Source organism: Varanus komodoensis, unplaced genomic scaffold (assembly GCF_004798865.1).
Source record: "Varanus komodoensis strain SLA01 unplaced genomic scaffold, ASM479886v1 scaffold8, whole genome shotgun sequence".
NCBI lineage: Eukaryota > Metazoa > Chordata > Lepidosauria > Squamata > Varanidae > Varanus > Varanus komodoensis.
The window spans coordinates 2,399,642-2,424,446 of NW_025336481.1; the positions used below are offsets into that span (position 1 = coordinate 2,399,642).

The 24,805-nt window shown below is 49.2% G+C and overlaps 1 protein-coding gene across 1 annotated transcript in view; it reads left to right on the plus strand.

Moving 5' to 3' along the window:
• The first annotated feature begins 606 nt into the window (after positions 1–606).
• CSNK2A1 (casein kinase 2 alpha 1) overlaps positions 607–24,805 on the plus strand; it is a 36,206-nt gene continuing 12,007 nt past the window's right edge. Inside the window, exons 1-5 of the mRNA XM_044455104.1 lie at positions 607–748; positions 1,234–1,311; positions 1,736–1,806; positions 21,054–21,265; positions 21,942–22,053. Coding sequence (XP_044311039.1) covers positions 21,165–21,265; positions 21,942–22,053 — 213 coding nt within the window. The 5' untranslated portion in view covers positions 607–748; positions 1,234–1,311; positions 1,736–1,806; positions 21,054–21,164. The remainder of the gene's footprint in view (positions 749–1,233; positions 1,312–1,735; positions 1,807–21,053; positions 21,266–21,941; positions 22,054–24,805) is intronic.

Genomic DNA, 24,805 nt, shown 5'->3' on the forward strand with positions numbered 1-24,805 from the left:
ACTTTTCCGTCTAGGAGGGCAGGATTGCACCTTGAGGGATCGCTGCATTTTCCTACCCCCCGCCTGAGAGCTGGCGAACAGCGGAGAGAAGTACGTGTTCACGCCAGAGCCGAAAGAGTGGGACAGCATTCCCCGCCCTTCCCGATAGCTTCCATCACGCCAGCCAGCGCATGTATCACCATGTGTCGGACTACAAGTCCCATCAGCCCCAGCCGGCTCGGGCATTTCCGGCACCCATGAGGAGCGCTGGATTGCAACACTCGGCATCCGCAACCTGCGTGCCCATGCTGACGCACCGAGTGGGTGATGGACTACCACTCCCATCAGTCAGAGGAACGGTAGGTGGCCACCGCTCCCATGATCCAGCGCGCCCCGATGTGTTGGAAGGCCGCTCCCACCGCTCGCCACCCGCCCGCGAGAGGCTGCCCGGCCGGTCTCCGCCGCGATCGCACGAGGGCGCCGCCGACCCGCCACGAACTCCGTCTCCCAGAAGGCCCCGCCGGCCACGCGAGCTGCGCCTGCGCGCGGCCTACAATGCCGGAAGCGCCGGGCGCCCTCTGGAGGGGTGGGGCGGAGAAGGCCGCTTCCGCTTCCGGCGAGCCTCGCTCTGGGCCCTGCGGCTGGCGGCGGAGCCTTGTGCCTCCGCCATATTGTCTGTGTGAGGCCGGTGAGGAAGGCGGGCGGGCAGGCGCCGAACGAGTGAGCGGGCGGGACGTGGGGGTTGCCGGCGCCGCCGCCACTACCTCAGGTAACCGCCAGGAGCGGGGGGTGGGCGGCGGGGGCCGAGCGGGGCGCCCTCCGCTTTCAAATTGGTGGGGGAAGGGCGCAGAGAACGCGGGGGGTGGGGCTTCCTCGCCCCTTCCATCCATCCATCCATCCAGCGGCAGCCCCACGGGAGCGGGGGGTCCGGGAGCGGGCCCGGGCCGTGGACGGGGGCCTCCCCCTGGAGTCGTCCTGCCGGGGCAGCGGGAGGCGGAGGGCGGCTCTCTCGGCGGCTGGGTGGGGCTCGTGTGGGGCGGTGGCGACCCGCCGATGTGCTGAAAGGGAGCCTCCCTCCCTCGAGCAGCTGCTCTTGCGCTCCCGCTTTCCATGGGGAATGTCAGAATGGAGTAGGGCGCTCCCATGAAAGGTGCCCCATCATCACCGCTGAGGCTTCATCCCTCCGAGGCGGGTATGTGCTCCTCTGTCCCCCAACCAATTCCGAAGAAAGTGCTCTAGTGTCTTCTTTTGCAGGTGACCGGCGGGACTTGTGGGGTGGGGAGCATTTTGCCGTGGTCCTAGTGGAGGGCGGAAGGAGAGGCGTGACTGCCGGTAGGGTCTGCTTTTCTCTTTCCCCCAGTGTGTTGGGGGCTTTGTGTGGTCCCCACGAAATGCAGAGTTCCTGACACATGCCGTGGAATGGGGCAGCGACCTGTGTCTGCTTCCTCTGCCATTCATTTTTGCCCCACAGGATGGATTTAGGACATCTTTCTGCATTAGGCAGTGAACCCTCTCATTCCTGAGGTTTGTGGGCCCTTGTGCCTGAGCCTCTTCCAGATGGGTTGTAATACTTGTGTGCTTCTGTAAATTATTTACAAAAAGAGGAAAATCAAGGGTAGCTTTAATAATGTATGTTAATTGGCAAATTTAAAGAATTTGAGTGCAATAGTTTTCCGTATGGTTTTCTGCTTCTGTTTTTGTAAAAGGAGCACTTTGGAAGTGGGCAATAAATAGATTTCGTTCTCTCTTACTGCAGGTCAAATTTGCCGTCTGTTTCCGCATGTCCTCCTAAAGACGATAAGACTTAGCTTGTTGGATGAAACCAAGGTTTGTCTAATCTCAGTTTCCAACAGTGGACACTTACAAGCCACTGGTGTTCATTTGGAGGGCCAAGCCCTCTTGGGTGTTCCTCAATCAGCTGGTCTAACTGTGTTTGGAAAAGTGCTCATTTCCCAAAGAAACTGCTTTGAGAGCCCTCTCTGTACTTGGGGGCTTTATGTCTTTCACACGGAGTAAAGTTCTTGCCTAGGCAACTCTTACCACACATAGGAGCATTTCCTTTGTTGTTGAGGAGTGGTCTGTAGCCCACCAGTCTCCCAGCCTGCTGCCCTTTAGATATATTGGACTGCAGCTCCCATAATTCCAAACAAGGTATCTGGCAGCTGACTGGGATGTATAATAGGATAGGTATGATGTGGTACAATGAGTTGCACCTGCGGTGCTCGTAATTCTCCAAACCTGGAGGCTTATGAGCACCCACTGCAGAGCAAGGGAAGTGGTGGAGGTGATTGTCTCTGCTCCTCCTGTCCAGCTGCAGCACTTTGGGGAGGGAGGAAGAGGGCTAGTTTATTCTGTTGGTTACAATCTGCTTCCCCCCACCCTAGAACACTTTTTACCCCTTCTCTAAAGTCACTTTCCCATTCTTGGAGAGGCTGCAGGCATGGTTCTTTCTGTGAGGGGGAATCGCAATGTGGACCCCGAACTTCAAGGTTGGAGTTTTGTTTCTAGGCCTAGATTTGGGACTCGAGAATCCTATGGTTTCCTAGAGCAGAGATTCTCAACTTTTTTTGCTCGTGGGTCCTTGCATGGCCTCATTTACCTCTGTGAGCCTCCTCATAGTCACTGTTAGTTGGAAAATGGTGCTTAATGACCTGCACGGTGGCACTCTAGAAATACAACATGGCCCTGGGCAGGCCATATGGCCCACATTCTATCTATCTATCTATCTATCTATCTATTAGATTTGTTTAAGAGCCACCCATTAACTTCCTGCTCTCCGAGCAGCCATTTCAATACAAAATCAACAAATAACACTAATAAAATAATAGTTAAAATTGAGAACCGCTGCCCTAAACACTCAATGGGCCATAGATCATTTTCTCAAAAATTGATGGGTCATCTCACATACTAGGTTCATTCCTGCCTACTTCTGAAATGTTTTCCACTTTTGCTTCTACTGACTAGTTTTATTTTAAAGAGCTGCATCACAGCTTTCTCTGAATCATGAGCAACGAAGCTGTTCCTTACTCTGTACGTGAAGTGAGAACACAGAGATTATTATTATAATTACATGGGATGATAGCATCATAGAATAGTGGCATTGGAAGGGGCTAGAAGGCCATTGGGTCCAGCCCTCTGTTTGTTTGTTTGTTTGATTTATATCCTGCCTTTTTCCTACAAAGGGCTCAAGGCAGCTTGCATCTCCTCCTCCATCTTATCCCCACAACAACAACCCTGTGAGGTAGGTTGGGCTGAAAGACTGTGACTGGCCCAAAGTCGCCCAGTTGGCTCCATGGCTGAGCGGGGACTAGAACCCAGATCGTCTGAGTCCCAGTCCCACGCTCTGAACCACTACACCACACTGGCTCTCCAGTGTGAGTCTCTGCTCAGTGCAGGACTCCCAGTTAAACCATCCCTCTCAGACTGTGTTTTTATCCTACCTTCGTTCATCTTAGGAAGCACCCAAGGCAGCTTACATGGCTCCATTGTAACTCCTGTGAGGCGGGTTAGCGTGAGACTGAGTGACTGGTCCAAAGTCACGCAGTGAGCCGCACGACTGAGTGGGGACCAGAACCTGGATCTCCCGAGTCCCCAGTCCAGCACTCTCACCAGCACATGTACTCATACTCTTAACACCAGCAACTTAGAGCTCCTTCATCTGCTTATGTGGGGGGGGGTTCTCCTCACTTTTATATTGGGGAGCAAGAACAACATGTCTAGCTTGTAAACACCATGCCTAAAATTGTAGAGCCACAACCACTTTTTTTAGAATCCAGCCCTTTGTGATGAGGGGGAAATGCTATTCCCTAAACTTTAAGCATCTTGAGGTTATTTTCCTGTTAGATATTTGTATGTAGCTGGTGGCTGTTACCTTTAGCTGTTTGGTGTCTGCCTTATCCTTGCAGGAAAGCAGTGTTGCTAGGTAAGAGGCACCTTTTGCCCATCACACGATGTTGCCTCTGTTTGGCAACATACTGGAACACCTTTGACATGACTCCCTAGGAAAATTCTGGAGCGGATTATAAAGCAGTCAGTCTGCAAACACCATGAAAGCAATGCAGTGATTACTAGAAGTCAAAATGACCAAGGAGTCAAGAACAAATCCTGCCAGACTAATCTGATTTCGTTTTTTGATTGGGCAACCTCCCGGATGGATGGTAGGCATGCTTGTGAACGTGATCTTTCTTGACTTCAGCAAAGCTTTTGACGAACTTACCCCCATGCCGTTCTGATCAGCAGACTGACTAAAAGTGGGTTAGATGGAAAAGTGGACCCACACTAGGCTGCAGCATTGGACTCCGAGTGCTCATCCATGGCACCTTCCCAAACTGGGGAGAGGTAACAGGGTGTGGTCCTGGTTCCAGTGCTCTTTAAACTCCTTTAGTAGTGATTTGGATGAGGAAGTGCAGGGAACAATTATCACATTTGCAGATGACACAAAACAAAACTGGGTGGGGTAACTAATACCCTGGAAGACCCTGGAAGACAGAAAGAAGATCCAGGATGAACTTGATAGGTTGGAGTGCTGGACTGAAAGCAACAGAATAGAATAGGGGGAAATGCCAAGTTCTGCACCTTGGAAAAAGAAAAATGCATCATTACAAGGTGGGAGATACTTGGCTCAACAACACTGCGAGTGAGAAGGATCCTGGGGTTGTTGAGGATTTCAAGCTGAATATGAGTCAGCAGTGTGATGTGGCTGCAAAGAGGGCAAATGCTATTTTAGGCTGCATTAATGGGAAGTGCCAGTTCCCCTTTACTTAGTACTACTTCTCAGGAGGATGATCCAGGGACTGGAAAGCCATCTGAGGAGAAAGTGAAAGAACTGGCCATGTTTAGGCGCGAGAAGAAAAGACTGAGGGGAGACAGGATACGCTTTACAAGTCCTTGAAAGGCTGTCACAAAGAGGAAGGCCAGGGTCTCTTCTCGGATATTTGTTTAACGTCACATGAGCGTTCTGAATGGTTTAGAACATAAAAACACAGATAAAATGCAATGCAATTTAAAACAAGTGCACCAGCAGGAGCCATGCACAGGGGCCCTTCCTCCATAATCTGTCATCCTAGTGCCTGATAAATCTGAGGTGTTAACTCACCACAATAATAACAAAAGTAATAATAAATTAATACAAATACATATTAAAATAACTAATATAAAATAATACAAAATGAAATAATAGTAACAGTGATGGTCATGGCCACAATTAAAACTACGATAATTGCTAACTGTGACTGCTGCTTAGGACGCATTAAAAAAATAAATATCCAAATAAAAATGGATGAATCAAGGAATTATTAACAGTTAAAATGTAGGGCAAATAAAAATGTCTTGGCCTGGTGCTCAAAAGTACACCGCAGTGGCGCCAGGTGCACCTCTCTAAGGAACTGAATCCTGGGTTGGGGCGCCACAGCAGAAAAGGCCCTCCCTCTTGTAGCCCCCCTCCTAATTGCCAGTAGAGGCAGCTCCCAAAGGAAGACCTCCATAGCTGACCTTAATGGCTGGGCAGGCACATGTGGGTAGAGAGAGAATCCCGAACGTGGACTAATGAACTCAAGTTACAGGAAGCCAGATTCCAGCTAGATAGCAGCTAAAATTTTCTGACGGGTGGAGCGGTCCAACAATGTCCTAGGGATTTTGTGGGCTCTCCCACCCTGGAGGCATTCAAGAGGCAGCTGGACTGCCATCTGAGAGGGATGGTTTAAATTGGAGTCCCACCCTGAGCAGGGGGTTGGACCTGATGGCCTTCTGGGCCCTTCCAACTCTACTCTTCTCGGATTTTATGCTAATTTAGCTTGTGGAAGCAAGAAGAGATCATCTCTCTTATTTGCTAGGGAGGAATGTAATTTGCCACATTGGAGGTTGTATTTCTGTTATTAAGAAAGTTTTTCCCTTTCCTCACTATTACTGTTACCGGACATACAGAGCACACATTTTATGTTTGGTTGTATATGTGTCCATGGTTGGTTTTCAGTCCCTCTGGAAGCATGATCCCACTGCTTAGAGGGCCCGGCCCTGCCTAACTGCCCGTGATATTTCTTGGCCACTGCCTGCTTAATATGCACATGTCTGTGGCTTGGTGGAGACGGTAGTTGTCTTACCCATTGCCAGGGTGGGGGGCAGGAATCTCCTGGCATATATGGGCACCAGCTGCTGGCTGAAGACAACACTCTCCCCCCGCCCCGCCTCGCCCCACCCCTTAGTTGACCTGCTCCGTTGTGGGTTTATTGCTGCTTTAGTTAAGAATCTAGTTGGCTGCTCATGAGCAGCATTTGAAGTGGTGAGGGCAAATTTTAGATTGAGGTTGAAAATTTAGGGCATGTTAATGTAGGTTTTGGGCTGTTTCTGCTTTTTTTACATGGCTATAATAGGAAATGCGGTTTGATAAAAGTCTCGTGCTTCTGTGAGCCAGACTGAAGTCGTGGGTGTGCTTAGTGTGGTGGGCTCCAACTTCTTTCCCTTGGAGCCAGAGTTGCTGAGCTGGAGAAGCCATGAGAGGCAGGGGAGTTGGCTGAGTAAGAAGGCCCTTGTGGACCATGTAGCCAGGTCCCAGTTCCTGGGTGACGGCTCTTCCGTGCTCATGGAGAAAGGGGGTCTTTGGAAGGAGGGCATCATTCTGAGGAAGAGGCAAATGATTCCTTAGAAGGGCCCCTTTCTTGGAAGAAAAGCAAATGTCTTCTTGCACCAAAGATATGTTTGCGGGGGGGGGGGGGGGGGGATTCTGGCAGTGGGAGATGCAGTCATTACACAGCTGTAGTTGTGATGGGTGCGTGGGCCCCACGCTAACTTGACCGTCTGGTTCTAAGTTTGCAGATACCAGGCACCATCTAGATAGCACTGTAGATAGTGCTGAGGTCCATGTGGTTCCCAGTGATACTGCTTATGTCGTCTTGAGGTTCTTGAGGCCACATTTATCTTGCTAGGTAGCAAGCCAAAAGCCAGGGCACCAAGGTAGCTTTCTTTGACGTGCCACCTGCTCCACATGCAGGGCCAGCTAGATAGCTGCACTGAGGAGTCTAACTGCTGGAATGAGATGGTTGTATAGGGGCAATTCTGATGGGTGGGTGACCCTTGAAAAAACATTTTTCGAAACATATTGCAAATAACATCCTGGTCAACGACGAATAATTCTTTGCAGCAGAAGCAGGAGCCACCCAGAAAGGTAGTTGACCCATTGGATGATAATGGAATGAAAGGAACACCGAAGGGGGATAAGGATAATGCTGAGCAGCTGAATGCATTCTTTTCATTTTGGAGCTGAGATACTGTGTGTAGAGCTCCATTTTTAACCATACTCTATTTATTTTTATTTATTTATTTAGCAGACTTATATGCCGCCCCCTTCGCCTAAGTCTTGACACCAGAGAATACAGGGCCAATACCAGGAAGCTGAAAAACAAAGGCAAATGATGAAATTCTCAGACTTAATGACATAATAGTCATTAAACCACCAGGCCCAAATGGTATCCATCCTAGAGTTCTTAAATAACTCCAATTGGAAATGGCTGACCTTACAACAATATGTAACGTGTCTTTAAGAACTGCCTTTGTACCAGAGGACTAGAGAAGGGCCAGTGCAACTATTATTTAAAAGGCTTCTGGGGGACATTGAGGAAAATACAGATTGGTTAGCCTGATGTGTGTGTGTGTTTTTTTAGGTAAATTGGTTAAAAACATTGTTAAGGACAGAATTAGTTGGCATATGGAAGGACAAGCTCTGCTGAAGAAGAATCGACATGGTTCTTCCTGTCTTGTTAAACTATTAGAGCTCTTTGAGAGTCATAGACATGTGGACCAAGGTGATCTGGGAGGCATTGTTTACTTGGATTTCCAAAAGGTCTTTGACAAAGTCGTCACAGAAAACACCTGTGTAAACATAGCAGTCATGGAATAAGGGGGAATCTTTTATGTAAATGGTTAAATAATAGAAACCAGGGAGTAGGAATAAATAAATTTCTCCTGATGGAAGTATGTAAGCTGTATGGTTCCACAGGGATCTGTGTACTAGAACCAGTACTTTCCCGCTTGTAAGTAATCCGGTAAGAGTTTGCAGATGACAACAGCTGTTTAGGGTACTTAAAACCAAAATGGGTTGTGAGTGCCAAAGGAATCTCTCCAGATGGGGAGAATGGGCACTAAATGGCAAAAGCAGTTCAGTGTCAGTCGATCTAAAGTAATGCATGTTGGTGCAAGAAACCCAGCTTTAAATATTTCATGACGGGCTTTGAGCTAGTGATGAAAAATAAAGGAATCTTGGGATAGTGATGAAAATGTTGACCCAGTTGCATGGCTGCTGTGGAGAAGGCAAACTCTGTTAGACATTAGGAAAGGAAATAAAAATAAAACTGGCAGTATCATATTCCCCTTATACCGATCCATGGTGTGACCACACTTTACCGTTGTGTACTGTTCTGGTTGTTGCATCTAAAATGGATATGGTAGAGCTGGGAAAAGTGCAGGAAAGGGCAGCTGTAATATACAAGGGCCATATGAGGAAAAGTTACAACAGCTGAGATGGTTTAGCTTAGAACAGGGAGACGTGTTAGAGATACATAGAATTGTGCGTGCTGTTGCGATAGGTAGGTAGGGAGATATTTTTCTCCCTCCCATAGAACTGAAAGCTGGTTGGTGGAAGAGGCCTTCGTCCAAGCACGCAGTTGAACTATGGGATTCCCCTCAGGGGATTGGACCCAGTGGCCGCCTTGGCAACTTCCCGCTCTAATATTTGATGAGATGTAGCCAGGAATTGGGGCAGCTTTCGGAAAGGATTGGGCAAATTCCTGGAGGAGAGGCTACCCGTGGCTGCTGCTTGTGACGCCTCTGTGCTTTCTCCATACCAGCCCCGTTGCTGGGGAACTTGTGCAAGAGGCTGCTGTTGCGCTCTTATCCTGCCTATTGTATCCCTCAGGCAACTGGTTGGTCACTGTGTGGGCAGAATGCTGAATGAGGTGGACTCCTTTTCTGATCCAGCATGACTCCACTTTGGTTTTTTCCAATATTCAGAAAAGTCACCTTTATTGAGGGTTTAGTGTGTGTGTCAACTTAATGACAGGCAGTTTCATATAAATGGCTCATTGTCGATATCTGAACTGTCTCTCCTCTTCATTTTGCCTGGTGGCAGGGTGATCGTGATGTAAATAGGGAGCTTGCTCTCTGAGTGTCCCTCCGCTCTGAGGCTGTTTTGTTGGAGAGAGGCTTATGGAGCAGGCAGTGGGGAGAAGAGCTCACTTGGCCTTGACAGGGTTTTAAAGGCAAATGGGTGGAAGGGATAGGCTTCCTCGTGGATGACTCCTCTGGAACGTGGGGAGGGTGAGACGACAAAAGGAAGACTCCCTCGGAATCTTGTCCCAAGTAGCTCTGCATCCTCTCTGCTTTGGTTTGGATTTGAACCTGGGCTTTGATAGTCAAGGGACTTGGGGGCCTTCCAGGGTTACAAGCAAATTTAAAATCCTTCTTGTTGCACAGACGAACTTTCTGGTGGTTGCTTGTGTCCTGTGCAGCTAAGCACAGAAAAGCTGATTGCCCCTGGGAATGCTAGATGGCCAGCATCTTAAGGTATTTATACAGAAGAGGCTTATGCCCCGAGGAACACTCTCTTCTTATCTGCTGATGGGAGTTAGCTTTCAAACGCTTGATTAGAATCATCAGTTGCCTCCAGAATGGAGTTTTGCAAAGCATCCCTTAGCTTTCAGAATCCTTTTGTGTTGCTCAAATCATACTTGAGCTGCACATAAAACTCGCTGCGTGTCACACGTGGTATAGAATACCATGATCATTGGCAAGCGCGTTTTGTGCTGAATGAGTGGAAAGCAAAGATAGGCTAACATTTTTGGGGCTCATGGGATGTGCTGAGATCTACCAAATGTAGCCAGCAAGATACCAAAACATATTTAGCTCTTCCCTTGATTGCCGCCTGCTTAGCGGCAGACCTCAAGTGGATGTGCGATCAAACTGTGTGCGGTTCCACAACTTTTTACCAATATGTGGATGCAGCTGATTAAGGAAGCATTGTGTTTGTGCCCCAGGCAGTATCTGAAAGGTCATAAGATTTTTGGATGCCAAGCTCTGAGCCAGCTGGCAATTAGTGCTTCTGCCCCTCCCCCTTTCCCCCTGGCCACTGCTTTGTAGCTGGTATGCTGAGAATGCACTGGTTGCTCTGTCAGGTTAGGAAGGCAATTTTGGAGACACACAAACGCTTTCAAGGAGGGCAGGAGTCTTGGGAGGCCAGGATATGAGGTATCCCGAAGCCACTTCACCCTCCTCCTTTCCCCCTCTGAGATGCTCAGGTAGAGGAGTGGGAGGAGGCTGTCTGTGGCTACTAGCTTTGCTGGCCAGGTGCTCCCTCCTTTACCAGGTGGCAGCCGTGCATACACCCCAGTTGCTGAGGAGCTTGGGCAGACACGGGTCTCGCGCCCATCCTGCTGGAGGGATCCTGCGGGAAGTGGGTTGCTGTTGTGTGCATGGCGTGCTGGGCCGGATGGCCCCTGGGTCTGATCCAGCATGGCTTTTCTTACGTTCTGGATGGACAAAAAAGCTTCTATAGTGAAAATGCAGAGTGGGGCAAAGATCACCCTTCCCACGGCATCCACTCTGCCCGGCGATGCCTGTAAGCCTCTTGGTTGGGGAGTTCCGGGCATCCCAGTAGGATTATCCCCTAAATGTATGGCCATTGATGGGATGTGGCACAGATACGGCTTGGCATACTCTCAAGCATGATAAGTGCAGCAATCTTTTTTTTCTTCTTAAAGGATACTGTTCTTTCGTATAAGCCTTTCCAGAGCAATTTGCACATTTGAAATAAAAAGTTCCAAGATCGCAAGCGTAACACAGTGGGCAAAGCACAGTACTTCCGTCAATGGCAGCAAGGGCTAAAACGACTGGCACGGGATGTAATTTGTGTTGGCCGCTTGGAAGGACTTGCCCGTGTGGCGTGGTGGCTGGCATGCTGGAGTGGGGCCCTGGGATATCCAGGGCCAGCCGTAGACTCAGCTGAGCCTGCTCTGCAGGGTTGTTGCAGGGAGGATAAAATGGAGCTGTGCAAGCCACCTGGCCTTCTTCATAAGCGGAAGACAAGTGGGCTGGAAATACCACGTAGCAGCGACAGCTTCACGGACACGTAGGCAACTCGCAAGTCTGCACTGGACCCTATATAAGTTATGTCTTCCAAACCAGAATTTTGTGACTCCAGTATTCTGTTTTCAGTAGATCAGGCTGATTCAGTTAGCATAGCTCCATTCATCACTCATTTATATGCCAACTCTGGGCTGGGGTGTCAAGGAAACAGGGCAGCAGCAAGAGGAGGGGCAGGGAAGATGCTGGCGTGAGAAAAAAGGCACACAGAGGCTTTCCGGCTTACTGACATCCAGGTCAAGCAGCCCTCACTGAAATCATTGGCAACACTTTTCATAACTCCTTTCTGCACCCCTGTCGTCCCGTCATTTACAGAGATGACCACCAGCATCAAGGGGAGGCAGTTGAGCACCCACCAAGGGCCGTATCCCAGCAGGGACTCAGTGACAAGAGCCTGCCATAGTGTTCTTCACCTGCCTCTGCACCTGCCTTTTGCTCTGGTCCAGACAACAGCTATAGCGGGGGGGGGGGGGGGCCGTAGCTGCCACCCTCGTCTTGGCAACGTGGCAGAGATTCTCAGAAATCCAGTTTTGCAAGACCAGAGACCGGATTCCTTGTGGAATGCATCTGCCGTTTTGTTGTTTCTGTTTTGCCCTGTTCAAGTGATGCTTGCTATTCTTGTGTTTAATTACAGAAATGCCCTGCTGGGCTCTCAGCAAGTGTGCCTAAATTATTTGCTAGTGCGGATCATAAAGTGTGAAAAATAGGGTGAGTGAGAAACGCCTTGTTGGGATGAGTCAGGACCATTTCCATCCCTCCTAGAGATGGTGTTCGCGCTATCTGGGGAGGCAGGGAGATGACGCAGCATCGCCTTTGCAGCTGCTTATTCTGGTGCAAATTCCGAAAGCAGCTCTTGGAGCCGTGATGGTTAGAAAAGCAGTTTCTACATAAAAATCATGGCTTGGGGGATTTTATATTTAGTTGGGTTTCTCACCTCTTCCTTTCCAAAGGTGGGCAGTGATACATAAATGCATACAAATGTCAGCTCAGTGATTTTAATATTCTGTATTATTGTCAGAATATTGTGTGGGGGAAAGGTAATATTTCCTAATTGTGTAAGCTTAAGACAGGCTTATTTTAGACCAATTGAGATTATTGACTTCCGCTTGCTGGGTCAAAACCAAAAAAGGTGCTGATCTGAGGAGAATCATAGGGCTGGTGCCTTTATCATTTCAGAAAACAACTTCTGAGAGAAGAAGCGGGAATGGACCAAAAGGGAGACCAAAATAAAAGGACTGAGGATGGGAAAGGGAAACTTAGTCGAGCAAATTCTCAGCTTTTCTCATGAGTTACAATTAAATGGTCCCTCTTGGACAACATTTAAGGTTCAGGTACCTTGCTGTCTTTCCAGTCTATTAACCCAAGCTCTGAAGATTATGGTGAAAAGTTAAACAGGTGCCCTGTATTGTAGATGGGTTAACAGTAGATTCTTTTTCTGAAAGAGCTGAAGATTATGGGTCTAGATTGTATTTTTCCTTCCTTGGCACTTAAAAGATGATGGTTCTTGTTGGGAACCAGTGTAGTGGTTAAGAGTGCAAGACTGGGATTCAGAGTTCTGTTCCTTGCTCAGCCATGGAGCCAGTTGGGTGACTCTGGGCCAATCAGAGTCTCAGCCCAACTTACTTCCCAGGGTTGTTGTGGGACTATGATTGAGAGCAGAGGAGGAGAATGACATAAGCCACTTGGAGTTGTTTAAAAAATAGAAAAGGCGGGACAGAAATCTTATAAACAAACAAATTCCGAGGAACCCCTGCTCACCAAGATGAAAGGAAAAGTGGCTGGCGAAAGGCTCTCCTTAGTGGTAGCACCCTGGTTTTGGGATGTTCTTCCTCAGTTTGCTGCGTTTCTTCTGCACATATGTGAATGCATGTTTCTTTTCAGAAGCAAGGGAGAGCAGGAGGACAAGGGCCTGCAGACTGTCTCTAGAAAGGCAGTGTGTTTGTGGTGCCGCACAGGCGCCCCATCAAACCAGGGGTGGGAGCTGCCTGGCTTTCCAGTCAGTGTTGGACGGCTGTTACCGTCATACTTCACCACTGGCTGTGCTGGCTAGGGCTGCTGGGAGTTGCAGTCCAGCAACACGTGTCCCACCCTTGCATTAAGCAGTGACGCTTCAGATCACACATTGGAGCCCTGTTGCAAGAGCAGGCTTTGCTTGCTTGCTTGCTGGGAATGATGGACACTGAAGCTGTATTATGCTTTATTTGTGTAAGCCACCCCGAGGCTCTGCGATGGGACGGCATACAAACGCTCTAAATAAATAGGTCCAACACATCTGGAGAGCACCAGGTTGGGAAGGTGGTTCTAGGCACAAGGTAGGTGTTGGTTTTGGTTGACAGTCGAATTCTGTGCATATCTAAATGAAAGTCAGCCTTCCTATTGAGCAAGTCCGTTGTATACAATTAATTTCACAAAAGCGGTCCAGTTTGTGCTATCAAAACAGGCTGCCATGGCTTAAGTAACACGTCATGGCCTCTTTTCATCCCAGCACATTCCCACCTAGTGCAAGATTCCCACAGTATTTGCAGCTGCTTGGAATAAATAAAATGAAGGAGAGGTGTCCATGGGGATCAGGTCCAGGGCACCAGATCAGGGACCCCCACATTACGCTTCTCTGTGTTCATTGTGGCTGCCATTTTGTGGGTCTTGCTCTGTAGCCGTGGGGGAGGGGGGACGTCCAGCCTGCCCCCCTCCTCAGTCGATGGCCACCAGCCCCCTTTCTCATTTGTCCCGTTTCCAATGGTGTTCTGGTGGTACAGGCAAAAGGGGATTGTTCCCCCCATTGCTGGATTGCTTGCGTGCCCCTCTGAGCATGAAGAAGATGGCCGCCTCTTTCTCAGTGCAGATTAAAGTTCAGTCAGACAGAAGGAACGGAGGCGAGGATGCTCCGTCCCCGTCCACATGTGGCATGTCGAGCCAGAGGGCTGCAGAGAAATAAGTGCGGCCACTTGGGCAGGAAAAGATTCCTCCCCCCAATCTGCAGTTTTAAATTTAGCGTCTGGGCCTTTTTTTGTTTTGGAAGAAGCCCCGTGAAGATCATGCAGTTCTGTCATCTTTTGCACACAGCTAGGTTTTCATGCTCTGCATTTGAGGGAGATGGACAATCTGATACCTTTCATTAAAGCAGTTTTGGGATGTCAGCATAATTCTTTCTGTTCTGTGGTGCTGCGGAATTTCCCCCCATTCCACAGGATGCAAAGTATTTTATTTATACGGAAGATGTTTCTAATGCACATGATGACAAAAGGGAAAAAACTAGAAAGAAACCATGACGCTGTGGCTTGCAGAGGCTGCAGCAGAGATAGCAAAAGCATCCAGATAATGCAGGCTTCCAGCAATGTGCGTAGTGAAGGCTGAGTTAGTTTTTAATTTGTAAGGTCATGGTATCTTCGTGTCTGGCATTGTTTTCCTAATCTTACAGCAAAAATGGAGTAGAGGTGGTACGTGATAACAGAGCTACTTCAAATCTCATGACTCATGTATAAAGGAATTTGGCCAAGGGCATGTCACCTAGGATGGGGTGAAAAGTTTTGGACTAGCAGGGGTTTCTGAGAGATGAAGTTCAGAACATCTTGAAGTTCACCTTCTGCCAAGTGCTGGTATAGGCCCTGGGTGTTGAAGTATTGAGGGAAACTTACAAAGGTTAGAAAGTATCGAACTGGAGATTGCAAACTTATTCCATTTTCTCAGCATCACCCCTCTTAAGCCTGTTGAAGTCTCCATGAAATGGAAGAAAATATTAAACTTGCATAGGTTCCCGTGTTACACATCGAGGTGCCAAAGAAATGAGGCTGGGGCCTAGCAGAAAGTTGTCCTCACATAAGGAACAGGGATTCTTGTCATCGTCCTCTTTGAAAGGCAGACAAATAAGAGATCAGTAAGAGGTCTCCAGATTGTCTGTGCCTGTCTGAATACCAGGAGCTTGACCTTTGTCCTCGCATTGTCCAGGGAGTTGATGCTACCGAGGGGACAGCTTGGGCAGGAACAATGTGCAAAGCTTGTGCAGCATTCGGGAAATAAGTGGATCCGTTCTGCCTTGTTTGCGCGTGTGGTTCAGTCAACATTTGCTTGAATGGCTCTTTCTTGAAAGGCTGGGAAGGATAATTGGAGACGGGACCTGTGTGGTAGTAATGGGGATTATGCCTTGCACGGCTTCTCCTCGGAAGTGGCTGCAAGCCAGGGATCGCCAGGCTGTGGCCTGTCTTCTCCACGCGGCTCTTGGGTTATTGCCACAGGCCAGTCGTGGCATTAAAAGGAACTGCTGGAGTCCACCTGAGCTGAGGGAAGAGTGACAGTGCCTGTCTTCCTTCCCTCCAGTCCAGTCCAGTCTGGCAAGCCACTAAAGGACTGGGGGGGGGGGGGGAGCACCAGTTCTGGCTGGGAGGGCTTCAAGAAGGGGGAATTGGGGGCAGCAAGGCAGTGGGTGTAGCAGTGGTGGCAAGTTGTATGATGAAAGGCTTAGAAAGAACTGGTAATTACGTGCCACGCAGAGGCAGGGAAGGGAGTGCTGACCACCCGAGGTGTGAAGGAGAGAATTAGGCACAGGGACCCCCTGGACTCCTGGCTTTGCTTTGGATGCGGGAGTTTTCTTGCTGCGCCTCCCCATTAAAATGCTAACAAAATGTTGAAATAAACAGGAGAGAACTGGCATCAGAATTGTATTTTTAGACATATTAAATAGAGGAAGGGGCAATAGGTCGATTCCCCCTCCCCGATTTATTACAGCAGCCCCTTTGTGAGCAGCCCGTGGGTGCGACGCTCCCCTGCAGAAGGGGCTAGGATGGTGTTGGTGGGGTTGCCAATACAGAGGGGCAGAACAGTTTCTTCATTGGAAGATGTGTGTGTGTGTTGTTCTTGTGGGGTTCTTGAATTTGCTGTGCGTGTGAACATCTTGGCTGACATCCCCCTGTGCTTTCATTGGTCTAAATGTTCAGCCTGAGTCTCAGTGCAAGCGCAAACTGAGCCATAGCAAGGTTCTTTCCGTGCCAGGCTGTCTTCTGGGTCCCCCTTGGCGGAGATACAAACGAGGGGCTGGGGGAGGCTGCTGCTGCTGATGGACAGCATCTTCTCGAAAAGGTTTCATGATCTGTCAGTGACGGTCCTGTTTCAGCTATGCCCCCGTTTTTTTTCTTCAAAACTCGGAAAGCCACTTGTGGATTGGAAATAGCCATGCCCTTGAGCGCAGCTCGCTGCCTCTGCTGCTTGAACATGCTGTTAGAAGCCTGGGGAGAGGGCGTCCTTTCTCAGTGGGACAGGCCAGCAGGAGAGGATACTTCTAGTGAAAAGGGATCTGGAGGGAGAGGAGCGCAAAGAGGGCTTTGCCCTAACTGTACATGCTTCAGCGCGCATGATGCAGCGCTCTGCAAGAGGGGGTCTCTTGCATTAAGTTACTTGTGCGCCTGTCCCCTTTTTCCTACTCCTGAACATCTGCTTTCCCCATTTTCTGTTAACTGCTGAGCTCCCAGTTCTCCCAGTGCCAAACCTGGGCATGCATTTTGTGGGCGAAGCCCTGTGAGGGCTTCAAAAGGCTAGTGGGCTCCCCACTACCAGCCTGCATGCACAGTTGCCCTGCTTTTTGTGGAAGCAACCAGGAGGAGGCTGAGCGTCGGACACCCCCAAAGGAACGCAGTCCCCTCTTTTGAAAAGGGCCACCAGATGTCCTTGCCCCACTTCCCATGAAAGGGGATCTTGGGTCAGTCACTACCTCATCTTATCTCAGACAAGGATGCTCTGGGCAGAGAGACTCAGGCCCCTTGTAAGAAAGGTGAGGTATGCATGCAATAAAAAGAGAGAGAATACTGCAGGTTAAGTCAGTCCTTGCAAAATTGCTAAGCTTAGAATGATAAGTCAGGGTCGTAGAACACGTCTTGTCCACTGTTTTGCCCAGCACAGCTTCATTGACTGTCTTGGCAGAGTTTGGATTGTCTTGGTCTGAGTAGTGCAGAGAATGGTTGGCGGAAACTGGAGTAAGCATGCTCTGGGGGTTGGTGTCGGGGGATTGGAGTAAAGCCTCTTGCAGGTTTTAACATTCTTCTCTCAGAACCATTTTATATTTGGAGAAGCTGAGCATTTTCTTTTCGGTTGATTTACAACTGGTTTCATTGATTGGTTGAATGAGGAAATCCAAGATTATTGAAATTGCTTCTCAACTTCTAAGCAGTCAGCAGTTTGAGAAGCTGTTGGGTCCAAAGTGCTAAGGCGATGGGATAGATTTGAGTGTCAGAATCTAGAAATGTTTCAGTCACACACCTTAACTCCTTGTATAAATGAGGCAGTGAACTTTCTAGAGGAGGTGGGCAGAACTGTCTCTTTCTAGGTCATGAAAAAAATAAATTGGGATGGTTGGCCTTCAGTGCTGGAAATTAGATGCATCGTTCCTTTTTTGTGTATGCATAATGGCTTTTATTTGCTCAAAACCTGAAATAGATTGGACTTTCGGGTTTTGCAAGGAATTGCTGCACAGGAAGGTAGGATCCTCTGGTTTGTTTTGACCATTCACTGCCAGCATTTGACAGGCAGAATGGATTGATTTAAGTACATGAGTTCTAACTCAAGCTTCCCACTTGTACTTTCAATTACTTCATAGGTAAAAGACATCAGTTGCCTGATAGCATTAAAATGGTTTTTTTGCTACTGCGTTTTCTTAGCAGATGGAGAAGGGTATTGACGAAATTTATTTATCTTTAATTTTGAGCAGATGTTTTTGTTTTGTCTGCCTTCCTACTCTCGCAAAGTGGCTCACTACGTCAGCAGCAATAAATAACAACGTGCGTAAATCCTAGATCATTAAAACAGGAAAACAATAATCCAGCAACAGATAAAACCATAATTGCATCAGAGCAAGCCAAAATTATCTAAAGGTGGTCCAGAACAAGGAGGTCTTTCAGGCTGCACCGCAGAGGGTGCTGTATCTGCAGGAGGGTGTTCTGCAGATGTGGAGTGGGCACAGGAACAGCGTCCTCCTGGCCCTCCAGGACAGATTCACCCGCGGAGGCCTGCATTTTGGGGGTCCGCCCCATGCCAGCAGTTCCAGAGGCCCGCCTCCCCCTGCTGCTTTGATTTTAGTCCTCGGAGTGCCCAACACGCTGAGCCAGCCTTTCCTAAGAGGGAGGGAAGTTAGCTGCCCCCTCCTGCTGCCTTCCTTGCCCCGGAGCAGGAAAGGATGCGGGCCTGCCGCCTTGGCCCCGCGTGTCCAAGACCAAGAGCGAGGCTGCCGAGGCAGAAGCGGAAGACGCTCTGGAGGGGCGGGCAGGGCAGGGTGCCGTGCCGGCTGCAACTGACACACAGGGTGGCTTGCTGTCCCATGGGACTTGTGGCACGGCACCCTGCCTCCCCCTCCACACAATAAACACAATAAAATACTATGTAGAATAAAACAACAACAGCACATTGTAACATTGCTTTTAAAAATTCAGAACCCCATTCTTGCAGCTAAGTAGCTATATACTTGCTTTCTTTCCTGCGTGCCTCCCTCCCCAAACAGCTTTTGTACAACGTTGGGGGGGTGAACTACCCCTCCTTCCCAGCTGCCATTTGCTTCAGGTGGGAAGCTCAGGCGGCAGGGTCTGGCAGGATGGGAAATACTAATTGGACATGATACATCGTTTAGGTTCTCCGGCCCCACATTATGACTAGTTCTCTTAAGGATTGTGCAAGTAAAGAGAGTACCTCCAAACTTAAAGCAGGAATGTTTCAGTGAGATCATGTTGGGTTAAACCTCGCTGAATTGCAAGCTGTCTCCATATGCCTGTTTTGGCGGAAAATGTGTGTTTTTATCCTGCTCTGCAAACATCTTTGCTTGTATATCATCTGTCTGCTTTCAGCCACATGACATGGGAAAGATTCCACAGTTGGCCTTTTGGTTTCTTTCAATAGCATGAATCACCCACTTTCTTCTGCACAACAAAATTGTCCCCTTTGTAAGCCAAGACAAAACAGACGAAGCTTTAAGTATCAGGGAAGAATTCTGAATTTTTCCAATATGAATAGCAGCTGGCCAATCAAGGTGTCTTTCCTCCGCATCCTCCTTTCCTTCTACCTAGTCAGTCTTGGATGTGCCTGAGGTTTTGCACGTATACAGATTTGTCTAAAGCCATAATCCCACCTGATGGTTTTAAAAATCGGTTTTCTCCTGGGGAGCCTGGGCAGCAGGCCTGGCCCCCTCCGGAGACAGATCAGGCTTCTCAAGTATTTAAAGTTTGTGCCTTATTTGTACTGTAACCAGTCCGGAGCCTTTCAGATGTGTTGGACTGCAGCTATTATCCTGTAGTGGGCAGAGGGTGTGTGTGTGTGGGAAATTCCAGCTAAATGGCTGTGTGTGTGGGGGGGGGGGGGGAAGGCTAATAAATTTGATTGGGTAGACTGACTGACTGACTGACTGACTGACTGACTTACTTACTTACTTACTTACTTATTTATTTATGGGCCTGTGTACTGCTTTTCAAAACCACGCTTTTGCAAAGCAATCGCAACATCTAAAACACTCAGTTTAAAATAGCAGCAGAAACCACTTCTGATCGGACCAATAAAGCCACATGGCCGTCCTACAGAGGAAGGCTGGTGTATCTGTTCAGTGAGGAGGGGACTGAACCAGAAAGGTCTTTAAGGTCTGTGTCTGAGCAGGCATGGAGGGAATGCGGTACGGCCCTCCTGGGATGATCGCAGATGCCTGGTCTGGGGAGGGCGACGGTATCCGTGCCACCTATCTTGGTACCTTTGTGCTACCTCCAATATCAGAGGAAGCAACAATGAGGAATGGATCCTGCTCCGTGTCCTACTTTTAGGCTCCCAGAAAGCACCTAGTTGACCACAATAGGAACGACCCATGACTTTGGCCGGAACCTTTTGCCTTTTTTCAGCCTCTGGCATGTCCAGCTGGGGTGGCCAAGCCTCTTCCTGACACCCTGGTTGACTGCTGCTTGTTGTTGTAGACGGTACTGAGCGAGATGTCTCAACGGACTGAGTTCAAATAGGAGAGCAGTCGAGTTGGAAGGGGCCTGGAAGGCCACCGAGTCCAACCCCTGCTCCACTTCCACATGTGGTCCCCCCTTGACTCCAGGCGTGCACCTTTCCAGCTTAGCAGAGGCGACCCAGCATGTGAGCTTGATGGATCGCTCTGCCGGCAGGTGGATAGAAAGTCCCTGTGCGTACAGGCCAGCTCATACCTCTGCTTAAGGTGAGGGATGGATGGAGAAGCAGCGTTTGCTCCCAGCAGCCCTGTTCTCCCTCTGCAACCACAGACGGGTTGGCTAGCATAATATATGCATGCACTTTTACAGAGAAACCCATGTGACTTGTGTAGTCTCAGGTTCCACTTTTACAGGTTTGGAGCTTCACCAGGACTAAGGAAGAGGCAAACATTCCATTGCCAGTGCTTCCAAACCTTCCTGCGTCTCTTTGGGAATATTCCTCTTTTTCAGGCCCACTGGGAAAAGGGAGTGTTTGGTACAAAATGTGCTTCATGTAAGGGGTTGTGAGAGATGGTTTTGTACTTCTAGAAATCTCGTTGAAAAGCCTTAAACTTCTTTCATGGAAGGTGCCTATTGCAGAGCATTGGTGTTGCAAGAGTATCTTGCCTTTGAACCATTCCAGGGCTTCAGGTTCGCCTCTTTAGATCACACCTGCATGCAGATAAGCGTTTATGTATTTCCTTCCTCAGAAAAAGGTGATGGCATTAGCGGGTCTTGGGCAGCTCGGGTGCTGCGGGAGCTCTGGCACTGGGCTGCTGGTGCGAAAGGCAGTGCTCAGCTGGGCAGACAAGGACGCTGCCGGTGCAGAAAGAGAACTCGGACTGGACTTGTGCCTGGATGACGTGCTTTGTAGCCATGAAATGATTTTGCATCTTCCTGGGCTTACCTGTTTCTGTAGGAGGAGCTGACCTGTGCACTTTTGACCGACTGCTTCAATGTGCTGACTCCTTCCTTCCTTCCTTCTTTCCTTTCTTTCTGCAGTTGAAAAACTCAAGAGCTCTTCCTGAAATCCCGTCCTGTGATTTGCACTGCAATTAGGAAAGGCAAATACGACAACTGTGTAGCCTAACTCATCCTGCCAAACTGTCCGATATGTCGGGACCCGTGCCAAGCAGGGCCAGAGTTTACACAGATGTAAACACACACAGACCACGAGAATATTGGGATTATGAGTCACATGTGGTTGAATGGGGGTAAGTGTCCAGCTTCTTTCAGTGTCTGCTGGCAGCCCTGTATTGCTTCTGCAGCAGTTGGAGGGCGAGAGTGCCGCACCCTGGCAGATCCCGTCATGATCCTAAAACAGAGGGGAATGATTCAGTGCATAGGGCAGTGCTTGGATTGCCTTGACTGCTCCAGAGAGCTTTGGCTAGTGGCTGGTATAGACATGAAACTGATGTGCCTCCCGTCCTGCTGTGGGTCTGGGAAGGGGGCAGAGCCCAATGGCAGGGCAGGAGGCCTCCGCCTCACCGCCCGGCGTCTCTGCCGAAAGGATCGCTGGAGCCATTCCGGGAAGGGTCTTCAAATGAGACTTGGAAGTGCTGCCTTCATCAGCGTCCTGGCTGAGCTTGATCGGTGTGCCAGCTCCGCCCCAGACTGCCGTGTTCTAATTGCATCAGTTCGTTAGTAGTGGCTAGCCTGGCATAAGTGAATAATGGCAGACACAGGACTTAGTCCTGGGGAACTTCCAGCCAGACTTTTGTCAGTGGGGAGACAACATCGGAGTGCAGTGGTAATAAGGGATGAAAGAATAAGCCCCGTGCGTGTTAAGCAGGAAAAAGGGCGTACAAATCCCAGCCAACCCCCCCCCCCCCGGTTGCTTTCGTATCTGTTGCGTAGCATGAACGCCTTGTGACGGCCTTGTGTTCACAGCAATCAGGATGACTACCAGCTCGTCCGGAAACTGGGCCGGGGCAAATACAGCGAAGTCTTTGAAGCCATCAACATCACGAATAACGAAAAAGTAGTTGTTAAAATCTTGAAGGTGAGTCTTGCCTCCGGGGTGAGTGCAGCGGGAACGGCCACTGCAGCGTGTGCCCAAGACGCTGGAAGTGCGGAAGTTCACGCCCCTTGGCCTTGAAACCCTGGATGGGAAAGAGTGCCAGTAAGACTGTTGGCCACTCCACCCCGGCCCTTCCTTTTCCCAGCAGCTCTGCGTGACTTACAGGACAAGCGCTGCAGTGGGATGCTGTTGCTGAGCACGTGGTTTTTTATTTGTTGTTTATCACTTTTCTGCACCGCCCTGAAGCCCGCAGGCTCTCTGGGCAGTCTGCAGATTAAAACCCACGTTTGGCTCTGGAGCCCTGATGAGGCAGGTTTCCAAACAGTACAGAGGTCCGTGTGCTTCGAGAAGTGTCCTGGTCCCAGACACCAGTGCGCTGATACCTGGAAGGCTGTGGGGGGAAGGCAAGGTGGGGGGTCAGACCCACAGGCTTGACCCACTTTCCTTTCACGACATTCTAAGTGTGTGTCGATGGGTGGGGTTTTCACAGCAATTGAAGGAATGACTTGAATAGCTCCGATGCTGGAGAGGCTCCCCCCCCCCCAACATTAGAGCCCGGTTGCCAGACCCCTTCAGCTTTTGAGTCTCGATGGTGCTTTGTGAGGCCTGGTGAGGGGCAGGATGGGCTTCTGATTTGCCTTGGCCCTGACACATGATGGCAGCCACCACTGGGCCGGGATGTTCTAAGCGGTGTTGTGGTCCAGTGGATGGACGCCGGAGGTACTGCAGAGTGGTCGCTCCCATTGCCTCTTGTAGTCTTTCACTTGCCCGTGAGCTCCCTGTCTGGGAGGCATATAAACCCAGCCTATCTTCGTGTGCTCAGAGTTTTCTGGTTTCTAAGCATGAACTCTCCCCTCTTTGCCCCACAGCTTGGTTTTAGAGCTAGCATTCTTAACTGGCGGGATGATTAGCTTTTGTTTTGCTTTTGGGGTAGTAAATTGCAAGGCCTGCGCTCTAAAGAGCAGTGCTGGACGGCTGGCTAGAAAGTTCTGTTCATGTGCACAGTGGTCTTCTTTAAGAGCCATTTTATCCTCTTTTTAAAGGTAGTGAGTGTGCTGTACATGCGAATGTGCTGGCCTCATTCTTCATCTGCAGATTTTTAGCATCTGCTTTGAACGGTTTTCTCAGTGCGAATCTAGGGCAGATTTCCAGCCGGTGTTCTCTTTGGCCAATATATGGTCACTGCCTGCTTACCCACCTTTCAGTTGCCTTTCTTGAACGTCGTTTGTGCACAAAATGGCAAAATGACTGCACAGGAATGGGGAGCGGCTGGCCTCGTTTGGCGCACAGGTGAGAATGAGGCCGAAAGCAGTGGACCAAGGGGATCAGTGAAACTTGACGAGGGAGTACCAGCGAATCAGGGAGAGCGTGGAATCTCCTTCGAGATCGACAGGGTCAGTCACACCGGGCATAACCTCTGAGGAATCCAGTTCCACATTTTATGGCAGAGTGGGGGGCTCTCCCAGGATCAGGCCAGCCTTCCTGGCAGGCGAACAGCTACCCCTGTGTATGGGGCAGTACAATTCTTCCAAAAGGCTGCCTGGCATATCTCCTTTTTTTAGGCTTGGATTTTTACGCGGGCCAAGGCAGATGGTGAAACAGGTGGCCAGACTTCTTTATTTATTTAAGACTTTTTTATACCCTCCGCTGCCGTGATCTCAGGACGGTTTGACAGTAGACTGAGTAGAGCAAAATAAAACAGCATCCTGATTAATTCCTAGTAGTAAAATCCATATTATAATGACAATAAAACCTTAAAATGTTGGGAAAATAAAAAGGCTTTAGCCTAGTGCTAAAAAGAATGCAGTGACAGGGACTTAAGTCCCTGGGCGTTCACTGCTTGGTTGCCTGAGCTACTGCATCACGTCCCCTCCCCCAGCCTGGGAAGTTTCCAGATGTGCCTGACTACAACTCCCATGATTCCCTTTAACCAGAAAGGATGACTGCGTGCTAGAAATCGGCAGACAGAGCAACCTGGTGACAAACCATGTTTTTATGAAGAGACAGTTGGGTTCCCAAGTTTAGAAAAGGCATTTCATACTTCATACAAGCTGTTAATTATGAGTGATGGAAAAACGAATGGCCAGGATCCAGATAAGCTCCTTAGAGTCTCCTGCAGGCTTGGACATTCTCCATGGTTTACCATGTTTTCCTCACAATGTGGCCACGCCATGTTGAAAAATGCTTCCGAGTTTCCCCTCAGTTTAGGAATGCATTACCATGTGTGGTAGTGGGTAAACCATTTTTTTTTAAGAGAAGCAAACCCAGAACCCCGAAGATGATGAAAGAAATTGAATAGTTGTTTGAAGTCCGGCCAATGAAATGGTTAGAAAACAGGAGAGTGCGATGTGATGGAATTTCATCGTCCGCTCTGTAACAGGGTCCACACACACAGACTACTGCAGTGGGTGCTGGGACATTTAGAAAGGGTTGAGTGAATGGATGGAAGGTCCTCTTCTGGATGCATTTCCCAGAGAGGAAGATCTACAAAGGGGGTGCTGCTTCCCTTGTTCCAATTGCCTGCCCACTGGATTGTCTCACTCTTCCTGTGAATGCGATGCCTGGATAGCAACAGTCGAAATGCTGCACACTGTCAAGCTAGAGCGTTCAATAAATTCAACCCAATTTAAAAGAGCCAGGAAGAAGAGCTGGGCACAGCGGCTGTATTGTGGTGGTGGGTGGGGCGGATTGGCTTTGCTTGGACTTGAAACGTTGCCCTTGGTAAACTGGCATT